The sequence below is a fragment of the Lepisosteus platostomus genome, chromosome 10 (assembly GCF_059453375.1).
Source record: "Lepisosteus platostomus isolate fLepPlt1 chromosome 10, fLepPlt1.hap1, whole genome shotgun sequence".
Classification (NCBI taxonomy): Eukaryota; Metazoa; Chordata; class Actinopteri; order Semionotiformes; family Lepisosteidae; genus Lepisosteus; species Lepisosteus platostomus.
In genome coordinates this window covers 22,711,260-22,727,031 of record NC_142620.1, presented here as the reverse complement: position 1 = coordinate 22,727,031, position 15,772 = coordinate 22,711,260, and the positions used below count along the sequence as shown (strand labels likewise).

General features: G+C 39.7%; 1 protein-coding gene across 1 annotated transcript; it reads left to right on the top strand.

The window, feature by feature from the left end:
• The first annotated feature begins 5,990 nt into the window (after window positions 1-5,990).
• LOC148653609 (DNA excision repair protein ERCC-6-like) lies at window positions 5,991-13,585 on the top strand. The gene is made up of 3 exons (XM_088647351.1): window positions 5,991-6,281; window positions 8,626-11,535; window positions 13,297-13,585. The coding sequence occupies exons 2-3, from the start codon at window positions 8,636-8,638 to the stop codon at window positions 13,583-13,585; spliced, it is 3,189 nt and encodes a 1,062-aa protein (XP_088503477.1). The 5' UTR covers window positions 5,991-6,281; window positions 8,626-8,635.
• Window positions 13,586-15,772: the final 2,187 nt, after the last annotated feature.

The window sequence follows — 15,772 nt, the reverse complement described above, 5'->3', positions numbered from 1 at the left end:
GAAGTACCACTTAATTTGTTTTAAGATATATTAAGTATTTTTCAATTCAACTTTTCTTCATCGTGACAAGTCTTCCCTTTTCAGTATGGGCAAGTGGTATAAGGTACCAGACTCAAGGACTCGTGTCTTTCCAATTCACTTGGGTGTTCTCGTCTCTGAATGGAGATGTGGGTTCAAATCCCACTCTTGACAGCTACACTTTCTCCAGCAGTTATATCACCTTGAAACTGACATCTGGCAGCCCACTGAAGCTAAGCAGGTGTGAGCCTGGTCAGTACCTGGATGAGAGATCACCTGGGAAAACTAAAGTTGCTACTGGAGGAGGTGTTAGTGGGGCTAGTAGTGGGTGCTCACCATGCGGCGTATGTGAGTATTAATGCCCCAGTATAGTGATGGGGACACTGTACTGTAAAAAGGTGCCGTCCTTTGGATGAGAGATAAAAATCAGAGGTACTAACTCTCTGTGCAAATAACTGCAAAGCACTCTGTAGTAACCTGTTGTGAAGGGAAGGACTCTGTATAAAAATAGCATTGAATTGAAACAGAGTTAACAGCTGGGTGAAGGCATTGTGACATAAAATGTTTACATTCAAAAACCTACAGGCCTATTCATGGATCAAACGATTATTTTCCCTGGATTGGTTACTATAACTACAATTACTAATACTAGCACTACTACATTGCTGCCTTGCAGCTCTGGGGCCGAGAGTTCAGTTCTGTGGAAATGAAGGGTTTCCTTTGGATGCTCCAGTTTCATTGCGCAGTCTGAAGACATACTGGTAGGTTAAGTATTGGCTTGTGGGAGAAACTGTCCCTGGTGTGCGTGTTTGTGTCTGTGTGTCCGCTGCAATGTACTTCTGTCCCACCTTGAGTTATCCTGCTTCATGCTCATTGATTGCAGGGATATGCTCCAGCTCCACTACAGTCCTGTATTAAAAAGATACAGCGGGATCTATGGCATTATTTAGTTCATAATGATAAAAAATCTAAATGAATTCACCTCCTCATGCTTTTTAACAGTTCAGATTGATTGGTAGTCTGTCATCACTGTTTTAAAGCTGCTTTCTCCTTTGGGTATATTAAAATTCTTTCATCCATTTGAAAAAAAAATGTTTTTTAAAGTGTTGCGTTAAGGCAAAAAGTGAGACAGGATACCAGTCTGTAGGCGCATTAGTTCACCCTGGTAAAATGTGTTTGGACTGTGGCAGGATACTGGAGCACCTAGAGAAATCTCAAAGGAGTGTGGAGAGAACTTGGAAGAACAGAGTGTGGAACTGTGAAGTGACAGCGCTACCATACCACTGCGCCATCAGACAATATTAAAGTCATTAACACACATTCAAAGAGACAGTATGGTTATTCTGATTGTCTTACCATATATTCAAATATAGTATTTTCCATTGTTATGCACAAGAATTCACAACCACAGTAGCAGCAGGATTTGTTACTAAAGATGAATGTCTCAGTGTATGAACAGGTTATAATAAATAATCTGCTACGGTAAAGCAACCAGAACATCGAGAACTGATTGCAGCTTTCTATATAATATCTGCACCATCCAGTCATTTCTTAGAGCCTGATTAGCAGTAATTATTGGGCTTTTGTTATATCAGCCAAGCATGTCAATCAGTATCTAGTTTTGGTCACTGAAACCATGACTAAACATTCCTACAGTACATCAAACTAAACACAGAGTTTTGCCAAAAACAAATAAATTGAATTAATAGTAAACATTTCCTTTTACTTTTTCCAAAAAATTAAACCTTTCTTTCTTCTCAACAACAATAATAAAATAATATTAATGATCATAAGAAGAAGACGAAGAAGAAGAGCATATAATATATAGTATAATATAAATATAAATGAATGTCAGACACGTTTTTTGGAAAAAACAAGTTTTTTTCTAACAGCTGGGGAAAAGGCTTTGTTGTTGTCATCCCCCTGAACATCAGTTAAAAACCTGTATTTATGGCATTACAGCGATTTGTTTCTGCTGTGGTACTGCAGTCGCTATGCATTATAGTCTGAGAACAATCTGAAATTTTAAATTAATGTTTATAGAATTTAAAGCAGTTTCTAACTCTACTTGCATGCTACTCCTTTAATATGGAACTGCAGTAGCAGGGCATGTGAATTTTAGCAATGCAGTAGGATACTTTGCTAAATCACTGAAAACTGTTTTAATTTACTGAAACTTATTAAACAATTAAGGAATTATCAATTATTATTACAGAGAGTAAAAAATCCAGATAAGCATCTCTCTACAAAAAAACTTCAGAAAGAGATGTAACACGTTAAATCTGATATCTCCAAAGTCAGAATCATCTTCTGCAACCAGCAACAAAGAATAAAAAGGCCATTTGTACATATGCAATTAAACTCAAGTTTTCAAAACTCAGACATGCATTTTCTTAATAAATAAGACAACATGGAACTAATTTTATTTCAACAGCCCTTTACTTTGTATACTATGTAAAAAGGACAAAACAACCAGAGACTAGTCTAGACATGGCTGCTGCAAGGAACACTTCTGAGGACTGAGTATTTACTGCATTGCTTGTTAATCGAAGAGAATACCACACCCAAAAAGGATATTCCCCTCATCTCTCTGTCTCCTTTCACTGTATATCACTTGTATTCGTGCGTTAGGCTTGGCAGAGGAATTTTTTTTCGATGTTTCTGGTGGCAGGTTTTTTGTTTCTTCTGGTACTTTCCAACAGGGGAAAGTAAGTCCTTTGCCACATACACTAGGCTGGGTGGGTGGAACGGTGACACCGTGGACAGGACAGCATTGCTGCCTCGCAGCACTGGGGCTCTGGGTTCGATTAGGGTGATATCTGTGTGTACTGTTTAAAACAAAGTGTTTTATGTTCTTCCCTGGTTGGTGCTGGTTTCCTCCAGATACTCCAGTTTACTCCCATAGTTCAAAGACATACTAGTACAGTAGGTTAATTGTTTTTTTAGAAAGATGGCTCAGGTGAGAGTGTATATGTCTTTCTGTCTATGTGTGTCCTGCAGAGGACTGCTGTCCCATCCAGGGAGTATCCTGCCTTGTGCCCATTTGCTGGGATAGTTTCTGATTTTCCCACACTGAATAAAGCTGTTAGAAAATTGATTTCAGGAATAGGGTGGGCTCTCTTCTGCTGTGGTTTCAAAAGTTCCATGCTTCTGGCTATACAAACTACGACTCGTATTGGAGAAGTGCACACTTTCGGGAAAACCAATCTGGAAAAAAGTGACCAAAAATATTTTACTGGTATTTCCAGTTTCTGGAACAATACAGTTAGGTACATTGTGAATCCAGGACCTGGCACAGAAAACCGCAATGTGCAAGTCCAGGCGCTATGCCAGTTTGGAATATATTTTATACATCGCAAAAAGCACCTTAATATCCCTTGTTAATATTCATCTGACTCTCTGGTTCTCATGTGATACTCAATTTCAGTGTGCAACAGCACTAACAAATACTCAAGCACAGCTTGTGCAGTGTGTTAAAAGACTTTCAACAAACTAAGCACAACACAAAAACAGATAGTTTTAGTTGTTACTACAAAAAAGCTGGAATAGGTCAGTAGTGTGGAGCAGTGGTTGTGTTTCTGGTTTGTGGGTTCAAATGTAAGACACTGCTGTTGTACCTCTGAATTGTTCTAATAAAATACCCAAAGTATGAATGGGTGCAAATGTTGGGTAAAAGTGTTAGCATAAATGATACTTACAAAGGGGCATTTATAACATAGTGTTTTTGCACCAACATGTGTAAACACTTCATATGGTAAATACCATGCAAGAATGATAACAAAAAAAGCATTAATAAACTATTTCTTAAACCCCCAATAAAAGAAACTGACAAAAATGCATTGAAAATCTCAGAATGCCTTTATTCAACTTTCAAATTATTTATTCAAATCAAATTATTGAAATGCCATTAAAAATGACCAGGAATAAACACACAAATACATGTGTGCTTTGCTATAGACAAAGCAAAATATCAAATTTTTCGAAATTTTACATTAAAAAAACAGAAACCTGGTTGATAGCCACCACCACTAAAAAGATATTTGTGAGTGACTTTATTATTTCAAATCTAGAATAAAATATTATTCTATATAATTAGTAGAAGGTTTTCAAACATACTTGGTTGCTGTTACTAAACCAAAAGTTTGACTTCAGAATAATTATTGTAAAGATTCTTTTATTACTTGAATTATGCAGCTAAAAATTAGAAATGTGGATCGAATGCTTTTTTATGTTTAACATGCAAAGGAAAATCCCTAAATGATCCCCCAAGCCTCTCTTAAATTCACCATTCTCTTGTAAACATCCTGGTATTATTGCCCAGTCAGCATTTATGTAGATCTGAAGGGAGGTGCTAAAAGACATAAATGCTTTAGACAAATAGAAACACCTGTGGGGAAAACCAGGTTCATGATATGATATAAGGTCTGTCAACAGTATTAGAAGCTGCATCTTGAATGTAAGTATAACAAATTTATCATTTGAATATGAGATTTTGTTAAGAAATTCCTGAACCTGTTTTTCATTTTAATCACAGAGAATATTGTATTCCATTGCATTTTCAGTCTGTGCTTTTTTCACTTTAATATGTAATGACAATTCTGTGTTTCTGGGTTTCTAAACATTTCATTGCGCTAAACCGAACTGAACTAAACACAATTTCAGTAAGCTGTGCAACAACTGCCAACTTACCAAATCTCTTGATCATTTATAGTAAATGTGTATATGTACAAATGTATACATTTATATATGTTGCTGCATCACTTTAATGTGTGTTTCGCAGCTTGCTCTTCATCAGAAGTCCATGTACGTAAGACATTTCTGATTTGACGCTAATAATTTAGTCAGCATTGACAGAAAATATTTTAAAATATTGTTAGGGCATTAAGATCACACTCGTGTTTTAAAAGTACGTCTCTACATTATAATGCATTTTCACTTGTTTAAGAAAGTACAGAGAAAGTCAGAATAAGTACATGATACCTGTCAGTGAGTGTCAATATTAGCAGAGAAAGAAACATTGATAATCTTATCATAGAAAATTTACAGAGGCATTTTCCGTAGTTTTTATGTTCATTAGTAGTATTTGTAAACTCTAGTACAAGAGGCTCAGCATCAAATGGAAACACACAATTCCACTTTAACTTTAAAATCCACTTCCATTTTAAGAATTTACCTGATTTTCTTTAAGCTGAGAAAAAAATTGGACTAAAATTATTTCCAGCATCTGTAAAATGTAAAGAAACTCTTACTGTGGCTGATGTTCCAATTTCATTCCAAACAAATCCTTACCACACAACAGATTGTTATACTGTAGCACTCATTTGCAGGGTAAGGTTATCATTTCCTTTGGCTTAATACTAAATTAATTATGACATTTAAACCATCAACAAAATTTCCCACCTTCTTCACACTGTAAGAGCAGTTTAGACATAATGGTTTATTTTCACATGCACAAGAACCCGTATGAAAGAATCAAAGTGACCTAATAAATATACAGTACATACAGACTTTTAGAAACTAACATTGTAAAGTACTACTAAAGTCTACTCTACTTTTTTGTTTACTATTACTTTTCTTAATTTGGTTTCAGATTAAATACAACTTTTTCTCATTTTAAGATGACTAATGTTGTTTTAAATATGTAGAGCTGATTTTGTTTTGGAAATAAGAAAACTCATTGAGCAATCAAATGCTCAGTCTGGACTTGTCTTAGTAAAACAATCAACTATTTTATTCTATTTTTTTCACTGTGTTGTCATATGTTCGATGAGTGTGCATTGCACAGTTCCTGGGAATTACAGAGACAATAATCTGCATATACTGTAACTGAAAGTTTTTTGTAATGCTATCAGCCATAAATACATGCATAAACAAATGAGTAAATATTTATTAGTCTCTCAATCAAATTCCAAGGAATTTCTTGTTTCAGGCAAAAGAGTCATTTTAACCTCTCTGAATCTACAATTAGAAGCAAATTCCTGTCCATAACAAAAAGTCACTGTGTATCCTCAGTAATGGCATCATTTACATTTGCAGTGCTATTGACTTTCATTTAAATGATGCCCTCTGTAAAACCAAATTACCTTCAGAAAGAAGAGCTGAAAAAGGAGATTAGGGTACATTGAAAAAGAGATTTGTTGCTGTTGTGAAAATATTTTTTGCTTTACCGTGTTTTGCAGGTCTCTGTTGCCACCATACGGATAAAAAGTAACACTGTGTTAGAATTGCTGGTGTTGAATTCCTGCATTTCCAATTTCACTGAGGTAGGAGGCATCTTCATACTATTTATGTCATTTAGTACATGTTGCAACTACAGAAGGCGGTAATAATGGCTACTCATAGTAACTGCAATGTGTTTGACACCAGAACAGGTACATTTCAATGTTACAAGCCTAAATGATGGGACAGTCTGGATCCAAGTCTATTTTCTAGTGATTTAGAACATTAACATTCCCTTGGTGTTTCAATTTGTCTATAGAAACATATAAAATGCTGATCATTATGATAAATATTTTTAAGGATATCTCTGATTAACCAAATTTAAGTGGAGAGAGCTACTGTTTGATTACAAAATCTAGTGCAGGAACTCCCAGCTCCAGTCTCTGAGGCCTGCAGTACAGTACAATTTATAAGTGTCTTTAAATCAGGTGGCTACCTTAAGAACTACTGACTTAACTGTCCTCTAGTTAAGCCAATAATCAGTTCAATTTTGTTGTGACAAATTGAGCTCAAAGGAAAACCTGCACACACAGTGGTCACTCAAATGACCCAGTGGGGGCTGTGGGAATATGGAACAAGCTACCTTATTCATGACAATGGTGGAGATCCTTGCATAAATTCGTTTTTAGCTACCCAAAGCGTCAGATGGACAAAATAGGCTACTTTCATTGGTAACCTTTCTTATGTTCATATTTTCAGGACTGGAGTTAGTATATGTATTACTGTGGGAAAACATTAGAAAAAGACATTGTAGCAGATTGTAGAATACTGAACCTTAATTTAAAATAAAAACAGCTCATAAATCATTACCACATTAACTTTGTTACATACATTTATTTGATATGTTGGTGGTATTGCAACTAACAACATGAATTAAATTGGATTCCAAACTTTCCTTTTTCAATAAATTTAGATTGGACCTTAGAGCCATTTTAAAAAATATGTTTATTAATAAGTTTATTTGTGGGATTTAAAATGGAAGAATGATAAAACTATGTTTATTTACTTGTATGATAAACAACTATCAGAAAAACATCTTCTTGATTAAATAAATATATATATATATAATATTGGTAATTAAACACATTATATTGCTATATAGATATTGCAAGGAAAGGCTATCCAAAAAAATATCACCTATATACAGGGCCGTCTCAAGGGGTGGGCAGGCCCCAGGGTGGGGCGGTTCTTGTGTGCAGTGGTGGCGGCAGGGAGCAGCGTTGAGGTGATGAAATAGCTACCTGACTGGCCTGCGCAAACAGACATACTGAACCGAACACAATTACTAATCGCCGTTGTCGCTAATGCTTTCGGTAACTTCAGGTGTCTCAGTGCTAGCATCCTTGTCGTGGTCGAGATCACCACCCAAGTCCGTTTCTTCTTCGCTCCTGGTTTTTAGAGTGAACCTTTCCAAAGACCCCTTTAAGTGCCACATTTGCGTCCTTCCTTTTCTGCTTCCTTTTTCTTTTCTCGCACCCACTACAGTATTTTCGAAATTTATCCCTATCTCTGCTTGTGCTCGCCAGTTTTTCTAAACTTTTTCCCAAGCTAGTTTAGTTCTGACGTAATCACTTTTAGCTGGCAACTGATGGCATATGATGTACAGTAGTTAGTGCGGGACACGCCTCCAGTTCTGAATAAAACATCTGCTCTCCCACTAACTTTAGATTTCATCTTGAGTTAAAATAAATGTGTGTGTCGCTTTATTAAAATATTTAAACATGAATGTATTTATATTTCTATGCGAGTGTGTGAAGTGGGATTGGGGATGGTGGGGGGCTTGCCGGCTCTGGGCCCCCCAAAGCGCAGGGCCCTGGGCGTCCACCCCCTTCGCCCTCCCGTTTGAGACAGCCCTGCCTATATACCCATAAAAATAGAAACACCCATAAAAATGCATCCATGAAAGCACCTATAAAACAGGGCTACCCAGAGCCTACAGGTCACCTATCCATCCTTGACTTGAAAGTCAATTAGTAAGGATTTAAGTGGGTCACTTTTAACCCAAAGAGGGGTAATTAAGCATTAACACTTATTTTGGCCTCCTGTTATCTGCTATCTGCTATCATATTTCTTTTCAGCTACAGTACTTCCATCTGTTTCGGCAGATCTTCCAGCACTTCAATCATACTTATTACATCAGACTCAGACTTATCAGGGCAGACCCAAAACTGATCCCTTAACCACCACAAAACTGTGTGCAATCTCAGAATCTGTCATTTCAGAAACTAACCAGCCATAAATGCCAGAGACTGGAAATGATGAGCTGTGGTGAAGAAAATAAAGTGTATTTTGCATCCTTAGTTCATAGTGAGGCAGTTGGGAAATTGTTCATTTTCCTCATGGAAATTGTTCATTTTCCTCATGGAAATTGTTCATTTTCCTCTATAGGTCAAATAACATGGAGCGGAAACAGGGCAGGGAACTGCTGGAAGAGGCAGCCCAGGAGCAGTCAGTGGATGTCCTCAATAGTGGATTTTTACTACCTAAATCATTATTTGACAAAATGTATGAGCATCAGAAAAAAGGACTGGCTTTCCTTTATGAAGCATACAAAAAAAATATAAAAGGTGTGATTATAGCTGATGACCCCGGTTTGGGAAAAACTGTCCAGATTGTTATGTTTTTGGCCGGAATGAAAAACATGAAGCAGATTAAATCTGTCCTGCTTGTGATGCCCGTCGGACTGCTGGAGAACTGGATTGAAGAGTTAACAAAATGGACACTGGATATAAATTTCTTTACCTTTCATACCACAAACAAAGATCGAGTAAGGAATTTTAACAAAGTGAAGCAAACAGGAGGTGTGCTCCTAATCACATACAAAATATTACTTACTAACTTGTTGACATTCTCCACCAATAACGAAGAAGCATTTGTTTGGGACTGTGTGATTTTTGATGAAGCTCATGAGATCAAAAATCGATCTAGCAAGAGCTTTAAAGCAGCAGATGTGATCCCAGCAAAGACCCGGTTTCTGCTCTCTAGTGCACCAGTACAGAACAACCTCCAAGAGCTGTGGTCTTTGACCCACCTTGCCTGCCAGGGAAGTCTCCTTGGTACGTACCCAACCTTTAAAAAGTTGTATGAGAATCCAATAATGAGAGGAAGGGAGAAGCATGCCAGTCCCTCAGAGAAAGCATTGGGCCTGAAGACATCAGAGAGCTTGACAGAAGTGATAAAGCCCTACTACCTTAGGAGAACAAAAGAAGACATACAGAGAGAAAGCAAAGAGCAAGAGCCAGAAAAAGAGGATCAGGTTGCTACTGATTCTGTCAAGATGGCCCAGATGTCCAAGAAGAATGATCTTGTGGTGTGGGTTTATCTCAGCCCCTTACAAGAGAGATTGTATAAAAAGTTCATTTCTACAAGATGTCTTGCTGACTTAAAGTTAACTGACAGCGATAGTCTGATGAAAATCTGTAATCATCCTAGATTGCTTACTGTCAGAGAATACAGTGAGTTGCTTGACTGGGATGAGTTGGGTTTAGATCTTTCACATGACGAATTTATCGAGGACTTTGATGAGAATAACATGTTCCAGCTTCCAAGTGAAAATCTTATTCAAGAATCAGGAAAGATAGCATTCCTTGTGCCTTTACTTGAAAGGCTCAGAGAGGAGGGTAGTCGAGTTCTTGTCTTCTCTCAGTCTGTAAAAATGCTGGATATTATTGAGCGCATTTTGGAAGAAAGAGAATTTAAGCTGCTGCGAGTAGATGGGACAGTATTTTCTGCTGCCCAGCGTCACCACCGTGTCACGTTGTTTCAGACACATAGCCAGTATACAGTCTTCTTACTGACAACTAAAGTAGGAGGAGTAGGGTTCAATCTAACAGCTGCCAATCGGGTGGTCATTGTTGATCCCTCCTGGAATCCTGCCACAGACAGTCAGGTTTTAGACAGAATGTACAGAATTGGACAGCAGAAAGATGTGATAGTTTACAGACTGATTACCTGTGGGACAATCGAGGAAAAAAAATACCGCAGTCAGATTTTCAAAAACTCACTGTTCAGACAGGCAATGGGTGAGAATGGGAATTTGATCAAGTATTTCAACAAACAAGATATGAAACAGTGTTTTACATTAGGGGACACAAAATCTTCTTCCACACAACGTCTCTTCCAGACCCTGCACTGTGACCGTCAAGAGACAGACAAAACCTTGGGTGATCATTTAGCTTACCTGCACAGTCTGAAAATGTTTGGGATTTCGGATCACAACTTCTTTTTCTCAGCCTCCAGGAAAAATGATTTTAACAAAGAATCAGGACAGGATACAGATCGACTTCAAGAGCAAAAGGAAGCAGAACTGCACTGCATTTGTTACAAAACAGGGTTGAGTACTAGCAAGAAAAAAACTAGTACTAGTATAGTAGAGAGAAAAAGATCTTCTTACTCCAGTGACAGTGACTCAGATCCCATAGAAGATGCAGAATTGAGAGATTCTCAACAAGGTACCAGACTTGTGAAAAAATGCAAAGTTTCAGCTCACGTCCACAGTGCTACCATGAGTCAAAAAGATCTCTCCACGAATAAAGACAATTTTCACACTGGGAACAAACTGACCATAAAATCCATTAACAAAGAGAGAAACAATGTCTTTGCAATTGTTGACTTAACTGGAGATGAGCCATCTGCCGTTGATAGGAGTGATGAAAGTGTAGAAACAGGTAGTGAAATTGCAACTAATCTGGAATTTCAAAAAGCCGCCCATTTGTCTTTCAATGTGCCAGGCTCTGATTTAATTATGACATCCACTCCAGCCCAACAATCAAAAAGGCTTGGTGCTGAGGACTGTGAGAAAACAAATCTAACAAAAGTGTTAGAAACTGACTCCATTAAACCTGTTGTCCAAAATGGAAATACTACAGGAACAAACGATGTGTCTATGCTGTCTGAGCAGTCAGGTCATCAGACAACAGTACAATTGCCTATGCCGTGTAATTATTCTATGACTTCAAGTTCAATGTCATCTCTAATAGACAGTAACAATAAATCACCTTCTAATGAAACTGAAGATGTGTCAAACAAAGGTTATGTGCCACCACTGTTTCCTGATGGTGTGGACTGGATGCCTGTGCCCTTTGAAAGTGCCTCAGTCAGTCGCAGCAATGGAAAAGACCTGGAAGCCAATGAACAAAAAGCAGGAAATACAGATGAGAAAAAAGAGAAAAATCCTGAAGCAGGATCTCCTCAGCTGAGAACTGTAGAAGGAACCCTAATGGCAAAGGGAGCCAGTAATGAGAATGAACAGATAAGATGTGAAGGGGGCTGCATGGTCCATGATCTCCCCAGCAAATTGTTAACTAGTAAAGACGATTCCAATAGTGATTGCAGCCACTCAAATACATGCAGTATGCAGGCCTCTTCCGATCAGGAACCTGAAAAGGTCAATGAAAAAACCCTTATACATGTGCGTAAAGCTCTACTTAATCAAGCAGTCAAACTGGAAAGGAAAGGCAGACAGCAAGAAGTAGATATACTTTTAAAGCAAGTTTTAAAATTAAACGTAAATGGAATAAACAGGGTCTAGTCTGATATGAAGAAAAAAGGAAATTTACAAGCATTTCTGAGAGTACATATCGATTTATCTAGTTTCATCATATCCACTTTCATCTTTGTTAAATTTGTTTTTATGTTAAGTACTTGCTTTCTTTTGTCATTCTTACTATAGTACAGTATATATCAGACCCTTGAATGAAAAAAAAAGATTTTTTATTATAATTTATCTTAGCAAACATACATTTGTTTATTTAGATAAAATTTACTTGTCAACTGGTGTTCGATTTATAGATATCCTTCAATTTCATTATCTGTAAAGTCATTGTATGATTGAAGTATGTGACGATGTGCCTTAACTGCTGTATCTCTTTAACAGTAACAGAAAAATGTATGTTGTGGATTACTGGAAGATGTTAATATTCCATAATCTTAAAAAAATAAACTGCTTTATATAATATGTTTTTGTTCTTTATGTAGAAACAACGCTCTGGATATCTTTTTTAAAGAAAACTAATCCTCCTTGTATTTTGCAATACAAACTAACCTTGTGTTTTTTTATGGATTGCGGGATTAAAATATATATCCTATATAATTTGGAAAGCAACAATTTAATTTTCTTAATATATGTGTACTACAACAAGAGTTTCAATAATTAAGTGAATTGTCTGAATAAATAGGGATTTTGTAAAAGCTGCTGCAAATACAAATTATGGTTTTCCATCTTCCTACTGTACATCCTGGAGATTATTTTCCCGCGTTTACAACAGGAAGATCAAGAGGAAATTGGAGGACTCCTCTAAAACGTCTAACAGACTGAAAGTCAGGACTCTTGCACCCACTTTTTTGAATACCTGTTTGAGCAAATTGAGGAGCTGGACAAAGATGTGATTCTCTTCCAAAGAGCACTGATCTTAAAAAGAAAACAGCAAATCACCCTGACTTGAAATGAGCTATTTAAATTGGATTGTTTCAGAGATTTTGCTGGATACATCCACTGTCATCTTTGTTAAATTTGTTTTTATGTTTAGTGCTTGCTTTCTTTTGTCATTCTTACTACAGTACAGTATATATCAAACCCTTGAATGAAAAAACTAATTTTTTATTATAATTTATCTTAGTAAACATAAATTTGTTTCTTTAGATAATATTTACTTGTCAACTGGTCCTTGATGTATAGATATCCTTCAATTTCATTATCTGTAAAGTCATTGTATGATTTGTTTGAAGTATGTGACGATGTGCCTTAACTGCTGTATCTCTTTAACAGTAACAGAAAAATGTATGTTTTGGATTACTGGAAGATGTTAATATTCCATAATCTTAAGAAAATAAACTGCTTTATATAATATGTTTTTGTTCTTTATGTAGAAACAATGCTCTGGATATCTTTTTTAATGGAGTTTTTAATGAAAGTTCGGGAGGAATGAAGGCAGCCGCGCTTATTCAACACAGCTGCTGCAATTCTCACTAATCCCGACGTAAGCAACCGGTCTCCATAAATATCAAACGTCACCCTCTCCTCTTCCTCGTTCGTTTTCTGCATGGTTTGTTTTTGCCTAGCTCGAATCCGTGCTCCCTTCTCATGGATCTACAAATCCGCCGCTCCGATGAAGACCTTTTCTGCAGCGCAGGAGACTCTCCTCCCCTTCTCGTCCAGTCCACCCCCCACAGCTCCCCTCACCTCCGTCTCATCGCCTCCTTCAGCCGCCGTGCAACATCAGCGCCGCTCATCTCCCAGCCAGTCCTCACAAGATCCAACTCCTCGTCGAAGACTGCGTTCCGCCGTCGCAGTCCCTCTCTCATTACAAACCCAGCCTTCCCGTTCCTCCACGGCAAAATCTCCAAATAACCCCCGCTTCTCTTGAGGATGTCCCTGCCGCCGCGCTTCATGCACATCGGCTCCCCCTTCTCTTGGATCATCTCTCGCGATTTCCAACCGGACCGTAGCAAGCCTCCAGAGGATACTTCGAAAACATGGCGTCCATTTTAAAAGAAACGCTTCCAAAAAAAAAAAAAAAAAAGCTTCGTTTTCCCCGTACTTAACCGCAGTCTACACAAGGAAACATCAACTCCCCAGCTTCCCCCGGCGCTCTCTGATGACATCACCCGCGCCGCCGCCACTCATCCCAACGTGAGGACCCCGAGGCCGCCCGCGCCTCTGCCTGTCGCATCTTCTGTCTTGTCTTGTCCTGATATATCCGTGTCTGTCTCTTCCCCCCCAAGCAATCCATTCCTCTGCTGAACAACTGCACCTAGCCTCTCCCACCCAGCCTCCTGCCCTAAACTCCTTGCTGCCGAGTCTAAGGCCCCAGGCTCACGCCCCTCCCCCCCCTTCTCCGCTTAATCTAATTTCTGCACTCTCCTGTCTCTACCTCCGGCGTCCAACACGGCTCAAGCTCCGCCAGCTTGGTGCCTTCGGCCCCGGTTTCTTTTCTTTTGGCCCATGCTGCTGTCTCCACGGCCCGAAGGCCAGCTAGTAAACGACCCCCAGCTCAGCTAGCAGGCGGCCCTTACCCTCCCCCACCCCCTGGCGTCCAAGACGACCCGGCAGCCTCCTCAGTCCTTAACGCAGCCTTCGCTCCTGCTTCAATTCCCAGCAGTCTTCGGCTTCCATATCCCAAGCCACCGAGCTTCAGGCCCCAGATCCCCTCCTACCACAATCTGCTTTCCGCTCTTCTCTCCTCATCTTCTCCCTTCCCCGGTGTCCAACACGGCATCCGTCATCCCATGCCTTCGGCCCTGGATTCCAATCTCCCCTTTACTAAGGACTTTTTTGTCTGAACAGCCGTTCCTCTCCCAGCTCCTCCTAACACACTAAAGTTTAGTCCTCCTCCCATTCCCTTTCCACTCCGGCAGCAAATTCTGAGGTGCGGACATCAATCTAGCTCACTTTCTCTCTTCTTCCACTTACAACTCCGATTCTAGAACAGTCGACTGCGGCTTGATTTCCATTACTCAAATCTTCTGACCCTCACTCTGCTTCAGTCCTTCGAATTTCCGACTTCTGCTTGGCTTTCAGCATTTTCCACGACATCACGTGCTCCGCCTTTCCCCAACGTCGTCAGGAACTCGACGATTACATGCACAGCATCCCCGATCTATCTGTCCTTTTCGAGGGCTCCCTGTTCTACGATTACCATAAGCAGTTCTTGGCCGAGGCCGCTGCCCGCCTACTCCAACGGAACCAGCGCACCTACTGGGGAGCCCTGGACATTGAGCTTTACTGTCGCACTTTCACTGGTGTCCAAGCTCTTTCCTGCGACTTCTGTTCCTCTTGGACACATTCATCAAATCTTTGCCCAGGTACCGTCCGCAAGCCCAACCTCGACTCCGCCCCTTCTCCCCCACAGCATCTATTCTCCCGCCAGGTCTTCTTCAAACCTTCCCGGTCCAAAGATGTTCGCAGTCGCCCCATCGTGATGATCAGAGGCCAACAAATTCCCAACATCTTCAATTCCTCTACACGTACCTCTCCCCTTCGTCGCTTCCTTCACATTCGCAGCTTCTGCGGCGAAGCTCATGCTCGCTCTGCCTGCCCCTGCCGGCCCCTTCCATGCTCGCTCCACCTTCAGCGTTCCCAAAAGACTACTGGCTTTTCTGTCTACCCCAATTGACATCCCCGCTCTTGTTTTCGGCCTGCTCCATCACCCCGACCCCTCTTCCACCCACATCTTACTCGACGGCCTTTCCTTCAGATTTTCACCAGGCCCGTGCACACTTCCTTCTTCCTTTGTCTTTTGCAAAAAAAAAAAAAAAAAAAAAAAAATTTGCAATCTGCCACCGCCGATCCCCAGTCCGTTGATTCCTTGCTAGCATCCAAAGTCGAGACTGGTTTCACGATTGGCCCACTTGACTCTTCCCCATTCCCCGCATACCACATCAATCCCATTGGTATAGCGGTTCGTCTGGGCGCCTGGCTCGCTAAGGCCAACATCTCCAGTGCCGTTAAAATTATGCCTCCTGACCCAGACCTCTGGCGCCTCTTCGGAGTTCATTGGCAGAACAAGTTCTTTGCAGTCCGCCTTACCTTCGGACG

Coding starts and splice junctions, on each gene's coding strand:
- LOC148653609 (XM_088647351.1), top strand. CDS start 8,636: ATGGAGCGGAAACAGGGCAGGGAACTGCTGGAAGAGGCAGCCCAGGAG. Junction 11,536..13,296: donor CATGATCTCCCCAGCAAATT/GTTAACTAGTAA, acceptor GTTTTTGCCTAG/CTCGAATCCGTGCTCCCTTC.